The sequence below is a fragment of the Quercus lobata genome, chromosome 9 (assembly GCF_001633185.2).
Source record: "Quercus lobata isolate SW786 chromosome 9, ValleyOak3.0 Primary Assembly, whole genome shotgun sequence".
In the NCBI taxonomy this organism is placed as follows: domain Eukaryota; kingdom Viridiplantae; phylum Streptophyta; class Magnoliopsida; order Fagales; family Fagaceae; genus Quercus; species Quercus lobata.
Genome location: NC_044912.1, coordinates 54,746,982 through 54,767,148, shown reverse-complemented (window position 1 = coordinate 54,767,148; position 20,167 = coordinate 54,746,982). Strand labels below are relative to the sequence as shown.

The 20,167-nt window shown below is 34.5% G+C and overlaps 1 protein-coding gene across 3 annotated transcripts in view; it reads left to right on the top strand.

The window, feature by feature from the left end:
• LOC115960988 (general transcription factor 3C polypeptide 3) overlaps window positions 1–17,616 on the top strand; it is a 41,195-nt gene extending 23,579 nt beyond the window's left edge. For 2 of the 3 annotated variants that reach the window (XM_031080026.1, XM_031080023.1), the window contains 11 exons: window positions 1,328–1,406; window positions 4,051–4,164; window positions 4,253–4,419; window positions 5,408–5,526; window positions 12,232–12,355; window positions 12,444–12,515; window positions 12,590–12,716; window positions 12,957–13,071; window positions 16,428–16,618; window positions 16,731–16,843; window positions 17,016–17,616. In XM_031080026.1, coding sequence (XP_030935886.1) covers window positions 1,328–1,406; window positions 4,051–4,164; window positions 4,253–4,419; window positions 5,408–5,526; window positions 12,232–12,355; window positions 12,444–12,515; window positions 12,590–12,716; window positions 12,957–13,071; window positions 16,428–16,618; window positions 16,731–16,843; window positions 17,016–17,294 — 1,500 coding nt within the window. In that variant the 3' untranslated portion in view covers window positions 17,295–17,616. The remainder of the gene's footprint in view (window positions 1–1,327; window positions 1,407–4,050; window positions 4,165–4,252; window positions 4,420–5,407; window positions 5,527–12,231; window positions 12,356–12,443; window positions 12,516–12,589; window positions 12,717–12,956; window positions 13,072–16,427; window positions 16,619–16,730; window positions 16,844–17,015) is intronic. The other variant, XM_031080024.1, reaches the window with a different exon arrangement.
• The last annotated feature ends 2,551 nt before the right edge of the window (window positions 17,617–20,167 follow it).

The following is a 20,167-nucleotide window of genomic DNA, read 5'->3' as shown; positions in this document are numbered from 1 at the left end:
ATTAGGGAATTCTGCTATCCGTATGGGAGTTTGCTGACAAGCTTTGCTTGATGTGCCTTGAAAGCATTGCATTGCAATTGCATAAACTGATAAAAGAGCTTATACTCTAAATTCACGAGTTCTGTTTTGATATTGACTTAAAAGAGCTTATACACCCTTTCAATGTCTTTCAGTCTTTTGTGTGTGAATTTATATATATATATATATATATATATATATATATATATATATATATTTATATAGTAATATAGATTTATTGATATCAAAAAAGAGACACCCAAGTACACAGGGAGTATACAAGGGTGTATAGATCAAATACAAATTACATAAATCAAGTAAATCCAAAATTCAAGAAAAGGACCGGTTCTTCCACACTAATAGCCATTCCAATAAGGTTCTAAAAAATAATAACTTGAGATCAGGCAGAGAACACTCACTATCTTCAAAGCACCTACTATTCTTTCCTTCAAAATACACCACATCAAACAATGAGGAACAACGATCCATATATATCCATTATGATGATGACTAGGCCGACCTTGCCAGCAAGCAAGAAGCTCAACAACAGACTTTGGCATAAACCAACATTCTCTAAATAAACCTAGAACTCATAGCCCATAAATCCATAGCAAATGGACAATTAAGGAAGAGATGGTCAACAATTTCACTATTACACTTGCACATAAAACACCAATCCAAAACGCGTACCTTTCTTTTCCTTAAACTGTCAATTCTCAGACTTTTCCCCAAGCCGAAAGTCCATAAAAAGAAAGCCACTCTAGAATGAACCTTTTATTTCCAAATGCTCTTCCAAGGGTAGAATTGATCACTATGGCCAGCTAGAAGATGGTAATACGCACAAATCATAAACCCTCTAGTCCTATCAAGTAACCGGCTCCTCTTATCCTCCACAATCCTCCTTATAGGAATGTCATAAATGGTATCCATGAAGCTCGACAAAACTTCCAATTCCCAGTCATGCACAGCCCAAAAAAATATAAATCTCAATGAAGGACTCCATTGGTGAACTTCATAAGATCAACCACACTTGCCTCCTTGTTTCGGCAAATCATAAATAATTCGGGATAGCAGTTGCTTACCCTCTGGGTCTATTTTGAATTAGTTCATATACAATACAGAAGATTTATGGCTCGTAAACTTTTGGTTACAAGATTAATGAGAAGGCTTTAACTATTCTTACACTGGTATTGGTTGTCTTGGTAGTTTCTTTAGTCAGTTTCCTTGTATGTTTATATTATTAATCTATTTTGCGCATTGACTTGTTATTAGCTGCTGATATATTTATGTTGTATTTCTTTTCGAGTAGGGTTTTTTATATCTGAAAATTGCTCGGTGTTACTTATTCTTGAAAGAAAGAGTGCAAGCAATTTTCTTCTTGTACAAAGGTAAGGTGATGAACTTATGTAAAACTTTCCAATTGAACTTATGAAGGAAATGGATTTGTTACCAAAGTGATGATTATGATAACTTGATGGGTATTTGACCTGAGAACGAGCTGCAGGATTGGATTATATGAGCATGTGTATGGGTGTTTCAATCAAATTTTGAATAAAAAAAAGTATAAAGAGAAAAGTAAGGTAGGATGAGCATTGTTCCAAGTCTTTAAGCACAATAAAAGAAGTTAGATGACATGACATAGGACAAATTAGAGAACTTGTCTATGTGTGGTTGTGGTTGGGTAAGGTTTAGTAGGATTTTTTGGGTTTAGAACCTTATTAGAAAAAGGATTAGGGTTCAAGAGAGAAAGGGCCTGTTTTGTAGCTCAAAAAAAGAAAGTGTTTGGTAGCGATGTTTTATAATGGGTGTTTGAGTTACAATTCTCAAATTAGGGTGTTTAAAACATGTATTTTAAAAACCCATCCAAACCAGTTTTTACTTTTCAAGTAACGTTGTTGAATGGTCGTTTTGTAAATAAGTTGAAAATCGTGGGACCCATTGACAAGGCCAAACTCTTTTTTTTTCTCCCATGGGCCCACCTTTTTGCATTTTCTCTTCTTTTTTTCTTTCCTTTTCTCTGTCCTTAAGTAAAATAGTATTCTTTTACTGTACAATCATCACTTTTTTAAAATAACACATTCTAAACACGCAATTATGTTTTTTCATATTTTAAAATTTGTTATTTGAAATATGGTATCAAACACTTTTTTTTTTTGCATTATGTATAAACATGTTTTTCCACAACACTTTTTAAACCACACTTTTTACATCATTTTGAACACCTATACTTCAACACTGCTACCAAACAGGCCCAAAATACTTGGGTTATGGTTGAAAAGAGAGAAAATAATCATAAATAGACTCTTTTTTTATATATATATATATATATATAATGTGTGAACAGTACCCATAAACTAATAAGACTTAGTTATTAATAAAAGAAAGCCCAAGGCTCATAACTATACCTCATACCCAACAATCATAGAGTTATTAAAATACCCTTGACTCTAGAATGACCTAATAAACATAAAATATAAAAACCTAATCTACTACCATGGACTTTTATTCTTATTCTTAGGCTTTGCTTTAACCTTAGACTTCCAAAGAGGATTTTTTTTTTTTATATTTAAAATAGATAATCAAAGAAATATTATTAATGAAAATAGTAAAGAAAATAAAACAAGTTGTTCATGATGATGAACATCAGGATAAGGAAAAATCAAACAACAAAAAAAGAAGGAAATTAGGAAGCTAATCTAAAAGAAAATATAAACTCAAAGAGAGAGGATCAATCAGTAAAACCCCAACAACAAGACCAATCAAAAAGACTGTGCTTGCATAGAACTTTCAACTCTTCCAATGTCTTCTCAGTTTCCTCAAAGGAACGACGATTTCGTTCCAACCAAACAATCCACATCAAACAACTTAGAATCAAATTCCAAATATCCAAAGTATGATTCCCAAGCCATTGATGCTAGAAAAATAACAATACCGCCATCGAACCTGGCATGGCCCAATATCCAAAGAGGATATAGTTTCTCTAATCATGCTATGGATACGCCATCATGAGATAGAATATATGAGAGGGACAAAGATGGTGACTTATACGCGGTGTAAAAAAGGGAAGAAAAAACAAAGAAGACTTGTGTGTAATAATTATAAGTAGTAAATTCTGTTCAATTGACTAAAAGTGAGGAAAGGAACAAGAGCAAAGAGAAATTGAAAGTATTGAATTGGAGAGAGAGTCATTTTAATTTGCTTCATACATTATGCCTATTATTTTAATACCAGACATTTCTGTTCATTGAACTAAAGTCTGGTGTTCATTTCCACTTCATGTAGTGGAAGCCTAGGAGGTGGTAATGGAAACCAAAAAAAGAGTTTCTTGGAGAAAAGTTGTGTTAATTTTGTTTCTATATCATGTCTGAAAACTAATTTCTAATAAATTTTATTTGAACTATAATCTCTTCACTGGGATTGAGTCAAGTAAACTGTGTTCTTTGAACTTTTTTTTTATGTAAATAGTAATAGTTTTATTGAAGATGAATATTACTTTATTTTCATGATGTTGAACTTTACAAAAAGTAACTTAAAAAATTACAACTGTGTTCTTTGAACTTGAATTGTTGGCTAGCATACTTTATATTGTGTAGTAGAATTCTAACAAGCTGTAGGAACATTTCCCTTTCATTACAAAAGTTGTGATTGACCATAGGTACCAAAAAAAGACACTTAACAACCTAAGCTGCAGGAAGATGACTGTTGATGCTGTAATACTATGCAAAATTAATTGCTACAGTACACTGATCATTAGTGTGGCTATACCGGGAAAATGCCTACATAAGGTCTGCTGTTTGCTTCGTTAGAAAGCTTGGATTAATGTGATAAAGTTGCAAGAGCAGTGAGAAAATGTTTTTCTTTCTTGATGGTGGAGTTTATGTGTTGATTAGCAGAATCTGACATGATCTTACTGATAATATAGAATTGTTCTATCTTCTGCGAGATGTTATGTGTCATTGTATTATTTAGAAATATTTCTATATAAAAAATTATTATCTGTTTTCAACTAACTAATTTTCCAATCCAACTCAGCTCTACAAATGCTTGAGGACAATATTGATGCCCGATTAACTCTGGCTTCCCTCCTTCTAGAAGAAGCTAAAGAAGAAGACGCAATTTCATTACTTGCTCCGCCAAAAAATTTTGGTATTTAATTTTGAAATGTTCTATTATAATATTTGTTACGATAACACCTTCTTCTTTCCTTATAATGTCTTTTGGCTTATATGTGCAGACTCTATTGAACTACCTCCTGAAAAATCTAAACCCTGGTGGCTAAATGAAAAGGTAAAACTGAAGCTTTGTACCATATATAGAGCTAAAGCGATGGTTGAGGACTTTGTGGATGCTATCTTCCCCATGGTCCGTGAGTCATTATATGTTGAAACTCTTCATCCTAAGGTAATTATGAGAAACCATTCAAAGTACACACACATGCTCTCTCTCTCTCTCTCTCTCTCACACACACACACAGACACACACACACACACACACACACACACACACACACACACATACAGACCCACCAAGACGTATATTATTGGTGTAAAACCTTGACATGCATGCTTGAATTTGCATATAGATTCTGGAAGGGAAACAGAAACAAAAACTTAAACAAGTTAGGGTTCACAATATACAGATATGAGACTTTGTCCTCAAGGGGAGAAAGGGAAATTTTGAACTAGCAACCTCAGCTTCATGAGGCGGGGTCCCTAACCTTGGGGTTTATCACAATATTCAGATATAAGACTTTTTAGATAAAAAGGGCTTTCAGACCATGCTGGATAATATCGGAAGTACTTGCCAGCATCATAAATCCTACTCTGAATATAAATAGTATGAGGAAAGGCTTGAGTGAGGAGTGAGAGGAAGGGATCCAACTCTAGGCGATTTTAACTTCTTTGAATCACATTTTTATGGACTTAAAATCACACAACGGTAGGAGACCCAATTCATTGCAGATTGAGTTGGGCAGAGGCTTCATGTATTCACTTATTGAGAATCATCTAGTGTTCATATGCACTTTTGTATTTTTTTTCATGTATTCTTTTGTTTTCAATGAAATTTTATTTTTTGTGTGTGTGTATTGTGCATCTTAAAAATGATTTATCCCAGTCATTTAGAAATGAAAAGCATCTTGTGTTGTTAGCATGTTTTTACAAGCAATCTTTCCAGGTAAAACATGCAATATATTATCATTTATGTGATTTTTGGGCTTAATATATGAGGTGTTTGCTGGATTCCTGAAATTTGACATGGGGAGAATTATCCAAACTCGTTAATTGTAATTGCCTATTATTTGGAAAAGCTCATTATTGATTTTTACTGTCAGATGCTCATAATTGGCTTTATTGTTATTGTCAGTTGCTCATAATTGGTGATTTTTTAGGTTAAAGTAAAAAAGAGGCTCTCAAGAAGAGTTCTGTTTGAAAGGGTTAAAGTACTGAACGATCGTGAAACTGAGAATGTATTTTGTGGATTTAGACCAGTAGCTCCTTCATCAGATCTGTGAGTTATGAATTTCATCTTGTTCAGTCTTGTCTACATACGTGTGTGCGGGCATTTGTAGTACTAGGACTATGGCATTTGGTTGTTTCTGATTTGTTATTTATCAATATTATATAATATACTGTATACATATTTGGCATAATAGGCACCCATCCTTGAATCTCTCCCCTCCAATTTGATCAATCCAAAACCATCCAAGGGGAAATCACACCACTTAGTCTTACGTGGGATAACTTTTGGACATACTCAATGTGCTGATGAATTCTTCTCCTTTGAATAAAATTCTTCGAACTTTTATCCCAAAAAAAAAAAAAAAAATCCAGTACACACACAAATGGCTTGTAGTCAGTTTAGGAATAAATAGTCTGATATTGCAGATTTTACGAATTCTCTAGCTGCTTTTGCTATGGTATATCTTGTGATATCAGGTGCATTGTTTGAAATTTGCTAAGTTGACCGCTAAGCATACATCATAACTTAACCCTTTGACTATTTGATCATCTTACAAATTATTTATCATCGATGAATCTCAGGTACCATTTGTTGTGCTTGAATAGCCTTTAATGTAGGAGTGCCATTATACCAGCTTTAAGCCTTGAGTGTCAGGCTAAGCGCGGTCCAGCCTCAGATTGATAGCCTTTTAAAAAGTTTACTGAACAAATTACGCTTCAGACTCCTAGGACTATTTTGTATAAGTAATATTTAATAGAAGTATAGAACATGGTAGTAAGTACCTGATATAGAATAAAAAACACTCGTTCTAGATCTTAAGAGTTTAGGAGTTCAATGAACACCAACAAATTGAGAAGGAAAGAATTGGTAGATACCACTCAATCTTAAAATTACTTCCCAAATACTGTCATACAAATGCTGAGCCTTCACATATCACCAGTTGGAGTTATATGGGAAGTGCAAAGAAATATTTAGTTTAATTTTAGTTTTGTAAGTCAACTGTATTTTTTATTGGTCAATTACAATTTTATTAGGTATTAGTATTTAGGATTATTAGGATTTCCCCATTCAATTAGAATTAGGGTTTTCTAAGTCAATTATTATTAGGGTTTACTTTTAGTACTCTATATTAGCATAATTTTGTTTTCCTATGGAGAAGTATATTACATAGTTTGATTATGTTAAGGTTTTTTATTATTATTATTATTATTTTTAAGTTGGCTTTATTGTGTGTCAATTTGATTATAATCCATGCATCTATTTTTTTTTTTGTTTTTTTTTTTGTGGAATTTAATGTATATGGGTTTAGTCTAGAGTTGGTAAAGATTTGCACATTCAGTGGAGCTCGGGACTGACTCACGAGTAGGTCAGGACTGCAACACCCGGAAGTTGACATGTGAGGAGCACGTGAGGATTTTCAAAAGTCAGTTACAATTGTGGTAACTCGTAAGTAACTCGCGAGTCAGTTACAATTGTGGTAACTCGTAAGTAACTCGCGAGTAGGCCAACCCACGAGCAGTTTTGTTAAAAGCGTGATTAAGCTTAAAGCTCAAAGCCCCAAGGCTCAAGTGCTTTTTGCCTCAAAAGCTAGGCTTATTCAAAGAAGCGTGCTTTAGGTGTGCTTTTTGGAGCTTTTTATATTTTTCAAAAAAATAAACCAAAACTGAATTAAAACTATAGGATCTTGACATTATTGATATAAACCATTGATTTTGCATATTTTTAGTGTAACTTACTTATCAAAAGAAATAATTATTTTTTGAGTATAACTTGTCCTAAAACCCTAACCACAACCTCCCAGTTCTTCTCTACTTTTATTTTTTCTCCTTGAAACAGTAACCCACCTAGTTCTTTGGTACCAATTACCATGTTGCAATGTCCTCATATTCTTAGCTATTCATGAAAAGAAAAAAAAAAAAACGTATGATATAATATATGTGGTAATTGTTTAGTTACTTTAGTGGTTGATATTGAACATAGCGGACTAATTCTTATAGAGTTATAGTCATTAAGTGATTAAATTATTAACTAATATTACTAAATAGTCATAGGGCATTATGGATATAGGAGATTTAAGAAAGGATGTTACACGGAAGTACTCATATCTAGCTTATCTAAAAAAATAAAATGACTTGACTTGCAATTTGTGTTAAAATTGCAAAAGTAGGGCATATCAAAATGTTATATGAATTATATTTACAATTTTATTTCAATTAATATCATAATTTGATCATTTGATTGTTGCATTTCTCATTAATAATAATTTTTAAAATTTTAAAATTATTTTTTAAAAATGTGTGCTTCACTTCAATCAGGCGCGCACTTGCACTTTGAGCTTTGCGCTTTGCGCCTAGGCTCCAATAGGCCTTTTTGCTTAAGTGCGCCCCTCGCTTTTACCAACACTGCCCACAAGTTACCCACAAGTTACACTGATAGCTCATTTTGTTGGAAGTTGTGCCTCTTTTTCCTCTAATATATATACATCTTTTTTCCACTAATTTTAACCTAGAGATTGAGGGTTTTACAGATTAGAAACACCCACTTTTAAGAGAGAGCTACTCATCCCTTAAGAGAGAATTCCTTGTAGTCTCTTCTCTTCCCTCTCCCAATTTTCATACCTTGAGAGGAGATTTACCCAAACACAGCCTACACAATTTTCATGGATTATATTCAATGGTTTGGTGATGACTCCAACCAACATTAGATGCTGTCTCATAGAGGTTTTCACTCTTGGTTGGTGCTAAGTCATAGGTTCTCTATCCTTTTTTTCATGTTCTTTTTTAGTGTTGCATCATTTCGGCATGACGTAGAGGTAGGGGTGTAATCGGTTCGGGTCGGTTGGTGTTGAAGGCAGTTTTTGTACCGAACCAAGACTTTCGGTTTTAACATATTGAGCACCAAAACCGACTTGTAAGGAAGTAACGCCGAACCGACCGATTGCATTCGGTTTCAGTTCCATTCGGTCAGGTTTCGGTGTTTGGTACGTGAGAAACAAAAGCAAGAAAAAAATAGAAAAGAAGATTTTTTTTGCATCAAACAGAGACATTATTAGAAGACAATCAGTACAACAACTAACAAGAAAAGCAAGACCAACACAGACTCTGTTTTCTACACAAAATACAGAGCAACACAAGAAAAAAACATAAAACACAAACTAAGATTAAGCAAACATCACGCCATGTTTTCTTAAAAACCAAATAGATCAAAGAAAAAAAAACTTATTTCCCTTTGCTTTCCCACATTTTCTCAACAGCCAAACACCAAGCAAACACAAAAATATACTCAAAATCATGTATGTATTTAGAGAACATACCAGAATAAGAAGAAACCTATTTCCCTTTGCTTTCCTACATTTTCTCAGCACCCAAACTCCAAGCACTTAGCAAACACAAGAAACATATACTCAAAATCAAGAAGATTTTTTTTTTTTGTGGTTAAACGTTTTTGGGATTCTTGAACTTTGTTTCTGAGAGACTAAAAGAAATGGAGAAGAAAGAAGGTTGTGGGGAGAATAGTTGCAGCTTGAAGTGAGAGAGAAGAGATAAAACTTAGGGTTAGTAGGGTTATATACAAACCCAAAATAACATAGTCTTGTTATTGTAAGGAGAGAATAAATAAAACTGCATTTACTATGGATCGAACCTGAGTTAAAAACATGAAAATGTGTGTCCTTGCCACTATGTTACCAGGAACTACCTTGACATAACTTGTATATATTAATATTTTATATATTTCAGTTCGGTTTCGGTTGGGTCGGTATTATGTGTGATACACCGAAACCGAAACCGAAATATTTCGGTTTCAAGAAATTCAAGCCAAACCAAACCATACCAAAACCGAACCGAAAAATTGGACCCAATTTGGTCAGTTTCGGCCGGTTTTTTCAGTTTTTTGCACACCTCTATGCAGAGGTTTTCTCTCTTTGTTGGTGCTAACTTGTAGGTTCTCTATCCTTTATTTCTTGTTCTTTTTTATTGTTGCATCATTTTGGCTTTGTCATGCATCAAATTCCATATCCTAGCAATGGGATATGGAATTGCTGACAAAGCCATAACTACCAAAAAATGACAAGACCATCGCTGACAAAAGCCAATCCATCAATAGATCCCAGCCAAGTCCCCAAAGCCACCTCCCAGCACAACATGACCTGATTTGAAAGGCCACACAATCCAAACATTGCCCATCGACCAAACAACGCCCACAACTCCATCCACAAAATCATCGACTTTCAACAACTCCAGTTGACTATCTCGTCCCTCGTCCCTGCTTACATCAATGAATCCACTAGACTAGTCACCGTGTGTCGCCAATTGCCACCTGCAGCACCAGGCTCAATCAACATGTGATCCAATACACGAAGGTCATATGGTAGTCTCTCTTTTGGTATTTAAACAATATAAAGCTCGTAACTTGTGAAGTCCAGGCCCATGCCTAGTGATGATTTAATCAGCTCTCTAAGTCAGCAAGCTCAGGCTCTTGTTATAGTTATTTTCTTTACTTTATTCTAGTGAACCATGGTAATATTTGAGGCACCTTCTTTTGTTGGTCATCAAGACGCAAGGATTTTCACTAATTGTTTAAGTGGGATGAACTAATTCTTTGCACAAGTAGGTATATCAAATAACAAGAAAGTTAGGTTTTGGCAATTTGGGGATGAGATCACACATTTATTGAGACGAGCTATTGCTACAAAGTATGGGGAGGAATGGGAAGATTGGAGTTTGAAACTGGTCAAAGACATGGGTGTAGTCTATGTAGAAGTATTAGGGAGGGATGGAACCATGTTCTTCAATTTGTGTTTTGAGGCGGGGATGGCACCTAGTAAGGTTTTAGCATGATATTGGGTGTGGGAATCATTCTCTAAAAGAGATACACCTTGATTTATATGCATGCTCAGTTAATAAGAATATCTTTGTGGCCTTAACACACCAAATTCTCTTCCAAGCAAGGTTTCTCTTTAGTTGGTTGGTGTTGCATGTGCCAATGTAATGGGGAGACGGTGGAGTATTTGATCCATTGTGAGGTTGCATATGCTTTATGGAATGTAGTATTTGGAGCTTTTGGGATTCAATAGGTGTTACCAAGGACGTTAGTTGATCTCTTGTTTGGATGTAGGAATTGTTTCAGGCTTGGAAAGCACTTATTGGATAGTTAGAACTTTGTCCCATTATGTTTGATGGGGCTATTGTGGAGAGAACAGAATAGTTGTATTTTTGATACATAAACATCAAAGTTTCAGTTTAAATCATTGTTGAATCAAAATCTTTTGGATTGGTATCATGTGTGAGGTCTTCCAAGTAGAAATTTCCTTTTAGATTTCACAGAATCAGTTTAACTCTTATGCATAATATATTTGAAATTCTTTTAGGTTAGGTTGTGTTCATCATCAAGAATATGAAGTAAATTTTTCTATTAATAAAATATCATTACATTTTTATTTTTTTTAAGTTCAGTTTCAAAGATGAAGCTAAGTAGAGCCCAGTTTTTCTGGTATGACCTCTAACAACATTGTTCTCCTATGGAGAAGTATATAAAAGTTTGATTGGATAATGAAATTTCTATTGGAATTTTTCCAATGTTTTGGTGCTGAGTCTGCCGACTCCAACTAACCCCAAGTGTTGACTCCTAGATGTTCTCCCTTGTCTGGTACTAACTCCAAGCAAGCCTAGTTCTTATCTCCTAGGTTATTTATCCTTTATTTTCTATTTTATTGTTGCATCATTTTGGTTTGTCCTGCTTCATGGTGTCTTCCTAACTGTCCCTTTCAGCAAGCCAACCAGTTGATCAACATTCTTTAGAACACAAATTTCTAAAGATCTTTGCTATCCTAAATGAATAAGAAGATGATATGTTGCCTCCCTTTTAGCTTTACACTTCCAACACCAATCAGCCACTATAATCCTCCTTTTTCTAAGATTTTCCATTGCTAAAATCTTCCCACTAAGAAGAGTGTCTCGTTACTTTGGCACTAGGCAAGAAAGTATTTAGATTTTGGGGGGGAATATAAAGTATTGCCATGTAGTTTTATTGAATTTGGAAAGGAGTTCTACTGTTGTCTACATCCGTGTACAAGGGTTGCAGCTTTTTGCATTTTATTATAGAATTCTTATTACTTAAAAATTTTGAATGGAATTCTGAGTGCTTATCTGGCATTGGGTTGGGTAAGAATATAAATGTTTCATAATTGTTTTTGTAGTTTTGAGGAGCCTGTTGGTGGGCTTTATTTTGTGAGAAATGGAATATAAGCTTTGCCTGTGTTATCTAGTTAAAGAAAAGCCCTTTTCTGGGACTGTAGTGAAAGTTACATTCATGTGGCACTAGAACAGGTGACCCATGCATGCTGGAATGTAGCTTTTAGTATGTTTGGCTGAAGTTTACATAGACATAATTTTTTAAACCAATCATGCATGATTTTCTTTGGCTTACAAAGACCCATAAATACTTGATGTTGAGTTTTCCCCCAAATCCAGTTAGTCTGATTGGTGCTATATCTTTTCCAATGGACTCACAATATTTTACTGTTGAGCTCTTTTCCTGAACCATTGAATACTATTGTCTACAAAATATATTTATTTTACATAGCTTTCATGTTTTTGTTTAATCTACTATAGTTTGAGTTGTTTTGGCTTTTTTAATTCGTATTTTTTTATTATGTGTTCATGCTTGTACATGCTATATATGTAGACCATTTTCTCCTTTATTAATCTACTCTGCCCTGTTTTCAACTACTTTTTGTTCAATGCTCTGAATTAGGTCAAAAGCTGCCAGAGCAAAGCGGTTACTTCAGAAGAAGGCAACAATAAGGGAGAAGAAGAAAGCTGAGGCACTGGCTTCTGGCGCTGATTGGCAAAGTGATGACTCAGATGATGACCCTCCGGTAAATTGTGAATTGTATTTAGTTATGTTGTGACTTGCTCGAGGACTCAATATCTTGAGTGATAGAATCTTATATGTGATGCATTCAGCAGGAAGTACACCGAGAACCTCCCCTTCCTAATCTTCTGAAAGACGAAGAGCATCATCGCCTTATAATAGATGTTAGTCATGTTTCATCCCCTGTTTTTTTGTGTACCTTATTACTGCTCTGACTTCTTCGTTGCGTTGTTTATAGTTGTGTAAATCGCTGGCTTCTTTGCAAAGGTATTGGGAGGCATTGGAGATTATTAATCTCACTCTAAGATTAGCTCATAGCATGCTGTCTGTGGAGAAGGAGGAAGAGCTTAGATCTCTTGGAGCTCGTAAGTCCTCAACTCCAAAGAACTTGTTCTTTTTTTGAACTCCCCACATTCTCATTTCTTTCTTGGTCTCCCCTCTTCTCGTTTAAATTGATAATTTAGTTATTAGTCCAAAATATATAATCCCATTTAGAAGGATTCCTTCATTGAAAGTTACTTCGATTTATTTGTTCTTTGAAGAAGTAAGATTTGTAATTGTTTTTACTCTGGCTAAGGTGCAGTACCTTTGTTGATGTTTTACAGAGATAGCTTACAACACCACAGATCCTAAGCATGGATTTGACTGTGTAAGATACATTGTTCAGCAGCATCCTTACAGCCTTGCTGCCTGGAATTGCTATTACAAAGTAATTTCAAGGTACTTACACCTTTATATATGTGCAATATACGTCTATAATAATTTTTCCTCATAGGAAATAGCTTTGTTTTCCATTTAGGTACCCTATATTATTATGTTATTTTCTTGTGTGTTATTTTATGGAGTCATGTCATGAAACTTTGGGAGACTGTATATAGAGTAGCATGAAATAACACATCAGATAATCAATTTTATTACATGCTATTATATTCAGTTATGAAAACTATTTTCTTAGATACTGACTAGAAAAATATAGAGGAAATGAGTAAAAGATCTTTATATGAATTTTATTGACCTAGAGAAAGGATATTTTGTTGGCCTTTGACAGGGAAAAAAGAAAAGTTTCAATGTATTGTGGATTGGTGTTGTATGTGTACTAAAAATGGTGAGATTGTAGATCATTTGTTACTTCACAGCCAAATTTATATGGAATGATGACCTGCTATTTTGTGGTTTTTGGAATGAGAGGGGTTATGCCAAAGTGACAGTATGATTTTTTAGATACATGATAGAATGATAAAGAAGAATACATTTGGTCAACCCTCATTACTTTGGTGAGGATCTATATCTGACCTCAAAATTTTGGATCTAATTTCACTGCTAAATTAATACGGAGCTTTGACCTTTTTTTTGATAGGAAAGTAAGAAATTTATTAGAATTGGGCAAGGCAAGGATAGGAGCTTTAGTTAACTTCCTCTTCAGAAGTTGGAAACTTTCTTGGTGAGAGGTGCTACAATGGTGAACTTGCTAATAAACCTTCTATAGAAGGTAGCAAGGCCACGGAAACTCCTGACCTCATGCACACTAGAAGGTGTAGGCCAATCAACAATTGCCTTATTCTTGTTTTCATCCATGAACACTCCTTTGGAAGACACAACATGCCCCAAGAACACCACTCGATCCATCCCAAAGCTACATTTCTTCATGTTACCATAGAACCTTTCTCTCCTCAAGATGTCGAGCACAAGCTCTAACAATTTCAATATATGTGTCATCACCCTCATGAAAGTGCTAGGTGCATTTGTCAAACCAAATGGCATAATAAGTCATTCAAATAATCCACGATGCATCTTGAAGGCCATCTTCTATTCATCTCCTGGGCGAATTCTAATTTGATGATACCCACTTTGCAAATCAATCCTGGAAAACACCTTCGAACCTGCCAAGCAATCTAGCATGTCATCCAATCTAGGAATTGGAAAACAATACTTGATTGTGATCTTCTTAATAGCTCTACTACTTACACATCCTCTGAGAACCATGTTTCAATCTTGAAGTTGTAGTCAAGCCTTGGCTTGTTTCTTTCTACATAAGGCCTACCCCTTGGAGGAACTCCAAAAGGATTCTCAAAATGAGAATGAGAGTTAGTAGCTTCATGAGGTGGCTGCATACACTGCAGCACCTCTGCAAGTGACGCAACTTGTCTCCTTAATTCAGCAATCTCATCTCCTCTCTCTATATTTTGATTTTGTCCACCATTCCTCCCCACCGGAGGATTGGCTTCAACTCTTTCCCCAACATTTATTTGATTCCCCCTTATTCCTCCTCTTCTTCCACTCCTCCTTTGGGCCATTAGAAGCTTCACAATCTTTGAAAAATTGTAAATAGCAGCAGCAGCACAAGTGATTAAATCTGTGATATTTTGCAGCAGCAACACAGATTTGATTGGTACAAGGAACCTAGATCTGAATTCTAGGATCTTGAATGGAGAGAGAAAAAAAGAAACACAAGGAAATCTAGGATGGAAATGATGGAAATCAAGATCCAATAACTGAGAACTTGAACTAGAATTGCCTTAGAATTAAGAATCAAAGCTGGAATTACATAGAAAAACTGGAGAACTAAGCTAAGTTACATCTAAAAACCCAATTCTACTCTTACATAACAAGCCTATTTATAATCTCTAACTACTAGGAAATAAACTAACTAATAGTTACAGCTAGGAAGGCTATCACAACATAAGTCAAAGCTGAAATTAATGAGGGTTTTAGATCGATTACTGTCCTTTCAGAATTCTCAAAACACCAGTTGTTCTGCTCCCACCAAATGCACCACATCAAACAAGGAGTGACAGCCATCCAGGGAATATCGTTGCGATAACAACCAAACTTCCCTTGCCAACATGCTAGAAGGTCAACCACACACTTCAGCATTACCCAATAGAGACTAAACAATGTGAATACCATAGACCAAAGCTGGAATGCAATAGGACAATGCAATAAAAGATTATCTAATGATTCCCCACCGCATTTACACATGTAACACCAATCTGGAACCCAAAATTTTCTCACTCCACTCTTTAGAGCTAGATCTGTGACAATGAACTCTCCCTTCCCAACAGCTTTAGCGTCTAAGCTACTATCTTTGGCATAACCCAAGATACTCCAAATAAAGTAAAGAGAGCAATGGCTGTGGTAGACTGATGTTGCATGTGTAGTAGAAGTGGTGAGATTATGGATCATTTGTTATTGCATTCCAATATTGCACATGCATTGTAAAATTTCATCTTCTTGGCATTGGGGTACAATGGATTATGGATCATTTGTTTGGTTTGGAAACACTTTTTTGTTAGTTTTGAAGATGAAAAAACTTTGGTGAAATTAAAGCCATCATATACTAGAAAATTGTTTGAATGGTCTTAGAAAATTGTTTGAATGGTCTCAGGCTTTGGGCCTTAATGATACTCATTCTAATTGTTATACTTTATATGCAGTGTTGGATTGTAAGTTGTAGCAAATGCTACCTTACAATCACAATGCCAATTCGAAAGCGACTAAACCTCCATTTCCAGCTCATTTAGGAAAGTATTCAATCACATAAGCTCATAAAACACAAATTCTTGCTCTAAACTCATTTTCTTAGCAAGCATATTTTGTTTACTGCATGCCATGACTACTTTAGTTAACTCTTACTAATTGTTATTATGGCGTCTCATTACTTGGTTTTTGGATACCTTGTTCTTTTAGGTTATGGGTTTGTGAATACTATTACTATTTGACATGTATAAATTATTTGGTGGTTTGGTGTTGATTTCTTGTTAGTATGTACTTCATTTGTTTGATTCGTTAGTGCATGTGATATTGTTAGTATGCTAAAGTAGGTCAGATGTAACTAAAAAGCTATAACCATGATCCTTCGCTGCTAAACCTTGTAGACATTCTCATTGCCTAGCCTTTCGAATTTTTGTGGGTTTCTTTTTTGGGGGGTGGGGAGGGTGTTTGTAATTGGAAGGACTGGAAATAAATTTTTTTAATTAGGAATTGAAATTTTGGTTAGGACCATGGTGGTTTTATTTATTCTTCATAAATTCTTCAAATCTATGTCATCTTTGATGGACTTTCTTAATGTATTGTAGAGTGGACAATCGAGATTCAAGGCATTTTAAGTTTCTTCGTGGTATGCTAAGCAAACTCGTAGATTGTGTACCACCCATTATCATTTATGCACATCAATTTACCATGGCCAGCAATCATCAACATGCCGCAACAAAATACCTTGAAGCATATAAACGGTTGCCAGAGAATCCCTTGATTAATCTGTGTGTTGGTGAGACCCTTTATTTCTATTTAATTTCTTGAGTGCTACATATAAATGAATTTTTATGCTTTTAGTCTACCTGTACATGAAGCATGACCTGTTTTTTTTTTTTTTTCTACAGGAACTGCCTTGATTAATTTAGCACTTGGATTCAGACTTCAAAACAAGCATCAGTGTCTTGCACAAGGCTTGGCTTTCCTCTACAACAATTTACGGCTTTGTGAAAACAGTCAGGTTCAATTTGGTTATCACTTTGTGCTTTTGTTTTGTTTCTAGTTTATATGCATGCTTTTGGTAAAAACACACTCTTGCCTTCAGGAATATTAACCCACACCCACACCCACACCCACACCCACACACTCATACAATAGTATGTTATAACTATGCTGTTAAAAACTTCATGCAGGAAGCATTATATAACATAGCCCGAGCATATCATCATGTTGGCCTTGTAGCTCTTGCAGCATCATATTATGAAAAGGTGCTTGCTATTCGGGTGAAAGATTACCCCATTCCAAAGCTTCCTTGTGAGAATCCAGACATTGTTGGAAATCAAAAACCAGGATATAAACCAGGGTATTGTGACCTCCGCAGAGAAGCAGCTTACAATCTGCATCTGATTTACAAAAAAAGTGGAGCACTAGATCTTGCTAGGCAAGTCTTGAAAGATCATTGCACCATTTGAGCATACATCCTATATACTAACTATTAGCAAAGCTCAAGCACAAGCATGAAAAACTGGATCATCTTATTTGTAGTTTCACTCAAATGTAAAGATAAATTAGCTTAAAATTCATCATGTTCTATTATTGACCTATTTATGGGAACATAGTTGTACAACTTCACAATTCAAGAGTTAGCATTTATGAAGGATCAGGTTGATAAGTTGGCTATGTTGCCAAGTTTACATTGAAAAATAAAAACAATACTATCATTGGATTAAGTTATTTTTTCAATGGTCTTTGCTAATCCTACTATCTCTGCCTGTTATGGGTGTTGACTGTTGAGATTTATAGTCCCCCATATCCTTATGTGGAGACTGACTCATGGGCATGAACATGCAAGAACACAAATAGTATCATCTTTGTATCTGTACCTTCTTGTTCTTATGGGCCAGTTGGCATCAACTAGGTGATAGAACCTTGTCCTTTACCAATTAGTAGATGGAAAACGTGATTGCTAATGGGTTCCTCCCTATTCTAAATTGTTTCATGCTGTACACATTCTTGAAAAACTTGATGCTTTAACTAATGTCAATGACACTTTCATTTTGTCATTTTCCAAATCAATTCTTTTTTCTTCTTGAGAAGCGAATCAAATTTTAAAATTGAGATAGCATGACTGGTAAATAAAATATTTAAATCAATCCTAAGATTTGCTTTTTAATAAAAGTTTCTGTTTTTTGGTGTTCGATTTTTAAATTTTTGGATGTAATTGGTGAAATAGCACGTAGTTATTTCATGTTTTGGTGAAATTTAATTTCTTGTTAATGAAAAATAGTGAATGATGATTAAATTGTATATGGGTTCGGGATTGGTGGGTATTTCTTGCTCTTTCTTGATTTAGATTAGCCTTTGTTTTGTTCTGAATTGGAATAGAATTGTATAAGTGCGACAATGTTGTCTATCTTATTTATACATTTATGTTATTGTCATGCCTATATAACCCTAAACCCTAAAAATGTGTGCATTGAATGTATACAATTGTGTGCATTCTTTAAAAATGGTGTACATTGAAGGTAATAATTGAAAAATTACGTATATTAAACAATTTTGTACGTTGAACAATTAATTTTATGTATTAAAAATGTCTAGGTTAAGTATAGATAAGTGTGTAAATTCTTTTAAAAACGTGCACAAAAAATATATGTTGAAAAGAGTGTATGTTGAATGTACATAATGGTGTACAATCTTTGAAAGTTGTGTATGTTGAAAGTACATAATTGTGAACTTTCTTTGAAAATTATGTTTGTTGTAAACACAATTGTATGGGTAATGACAATTTGGTTAATTGGATAATTATGTGCACGATCATATACATTTTTTTGAATAATGTGTACATTAAATTTTTGGCAGCAATTGGGTGGGTTAGGATGGGTCGATGTATTTTCAAAAAAATGTGTATGTTGAATACACAATTGTGTACATTTTTAAAAATTGTATGCATTGAAAATACACCGACCCATCCAAACTCACCAATACCACCACAAAGTCAATGTAAACATTTTCTTTTTTTAAATGTACAATTTATGCACATAATTCAGTACTAAACACCCATTTAGCCATTAATTATCTATTTAACCAAATTGTCATTACTCATACCCAATTCAGCCCATCCAATTACCAAATAATCTAGAAAAACATGTAATAATACATTAAATACTATTTTGTAAATTTTACCAAAAGTAGCAAATTTTTTATTCAGTGTATTAGACACGTTAGCAATTTTAGTCTATCCCGCACTTAATAGTTAATAGGAAGGACCAAATTGATATAGCACAAAAAGTTAAGGACCAAATTGACACAAGGTAAGGACCAATTATGTAATTTACTCTAAAATAAAATATTCCGAATTGTGTGAATCCCTCTCTCTCTCTCTCAAGTCCCTTCATCGCCACCACCCATCACGCTGCAATAATGGCGCCATTGCCAATTCTTGGCCGCCAATCATTGGTATGCTTTCTCTCTTTCTTCACTACCCTCTGTCTTCCTCTCTCTCTCTCTCTGTCCACCCATTTTCCCTCCCCGCCATTCTTTATTTCTCTCTCACTTTTATGCTGTTGTCGCCTCTCTCTCTACTTTTCTCTCTCTTTCAAGCCAACGATAATTCGCAGTTCACTAAACCTCTAAATTCTCCTTTATCTTGCACTCTAGTCAAGTGTCTTGCACTCTTTGGCTTTTGTTGCTGAACTTCAAAATTTGGTTTTGGCTAATCAAACCTTAATTACGTTTAGTCAATCACATAAAAATTGATGAAAATCAACATAAAAATTAGGTCTAACTAGTAAAATCATTACATCCTTCATTTTTAGGCTAAAACTTCTATCAAAATTTAGAATCGGACAAAATATGATATCAACACTAAGTGCAAGTGTGCAACTCCTTTTCCCATGTTATTTTATCTCATGCAAAAGGACACAAAAGAATAACAAGAACACAAAGGGTTAGATGTTTTTAAAATGAGAAAACAATTTCATTTTGCGATTTTATTATCTTTGAAGGAAAACCATTTTGTTTTGGCAAATCAAGAAATAGCATTTTTGTGACCTCAAAGGCCTTTGTGCAATTTTTTTTTTTTTAATATTTTAGGGTTAAAAAATAATTTTGAGAAAATTTGAGGATCAAAATGTGATTTTAAAAATTTTAGGGTCAACAGATAATTTTTAAACTTTTACTGTTGAAAGACAATATTGGAAATGTTTTGGGTTTGATAGGTAATTTGTAGAAAAGATTTGTGTTGTTGGTGGCAACTCTTAAAAGTGAATACATGGCATTTAAGCAATTTATTTTGGAAGGAAAAATTGAAAGTCATAGCTAAACATGTGATTGCATGGCATTA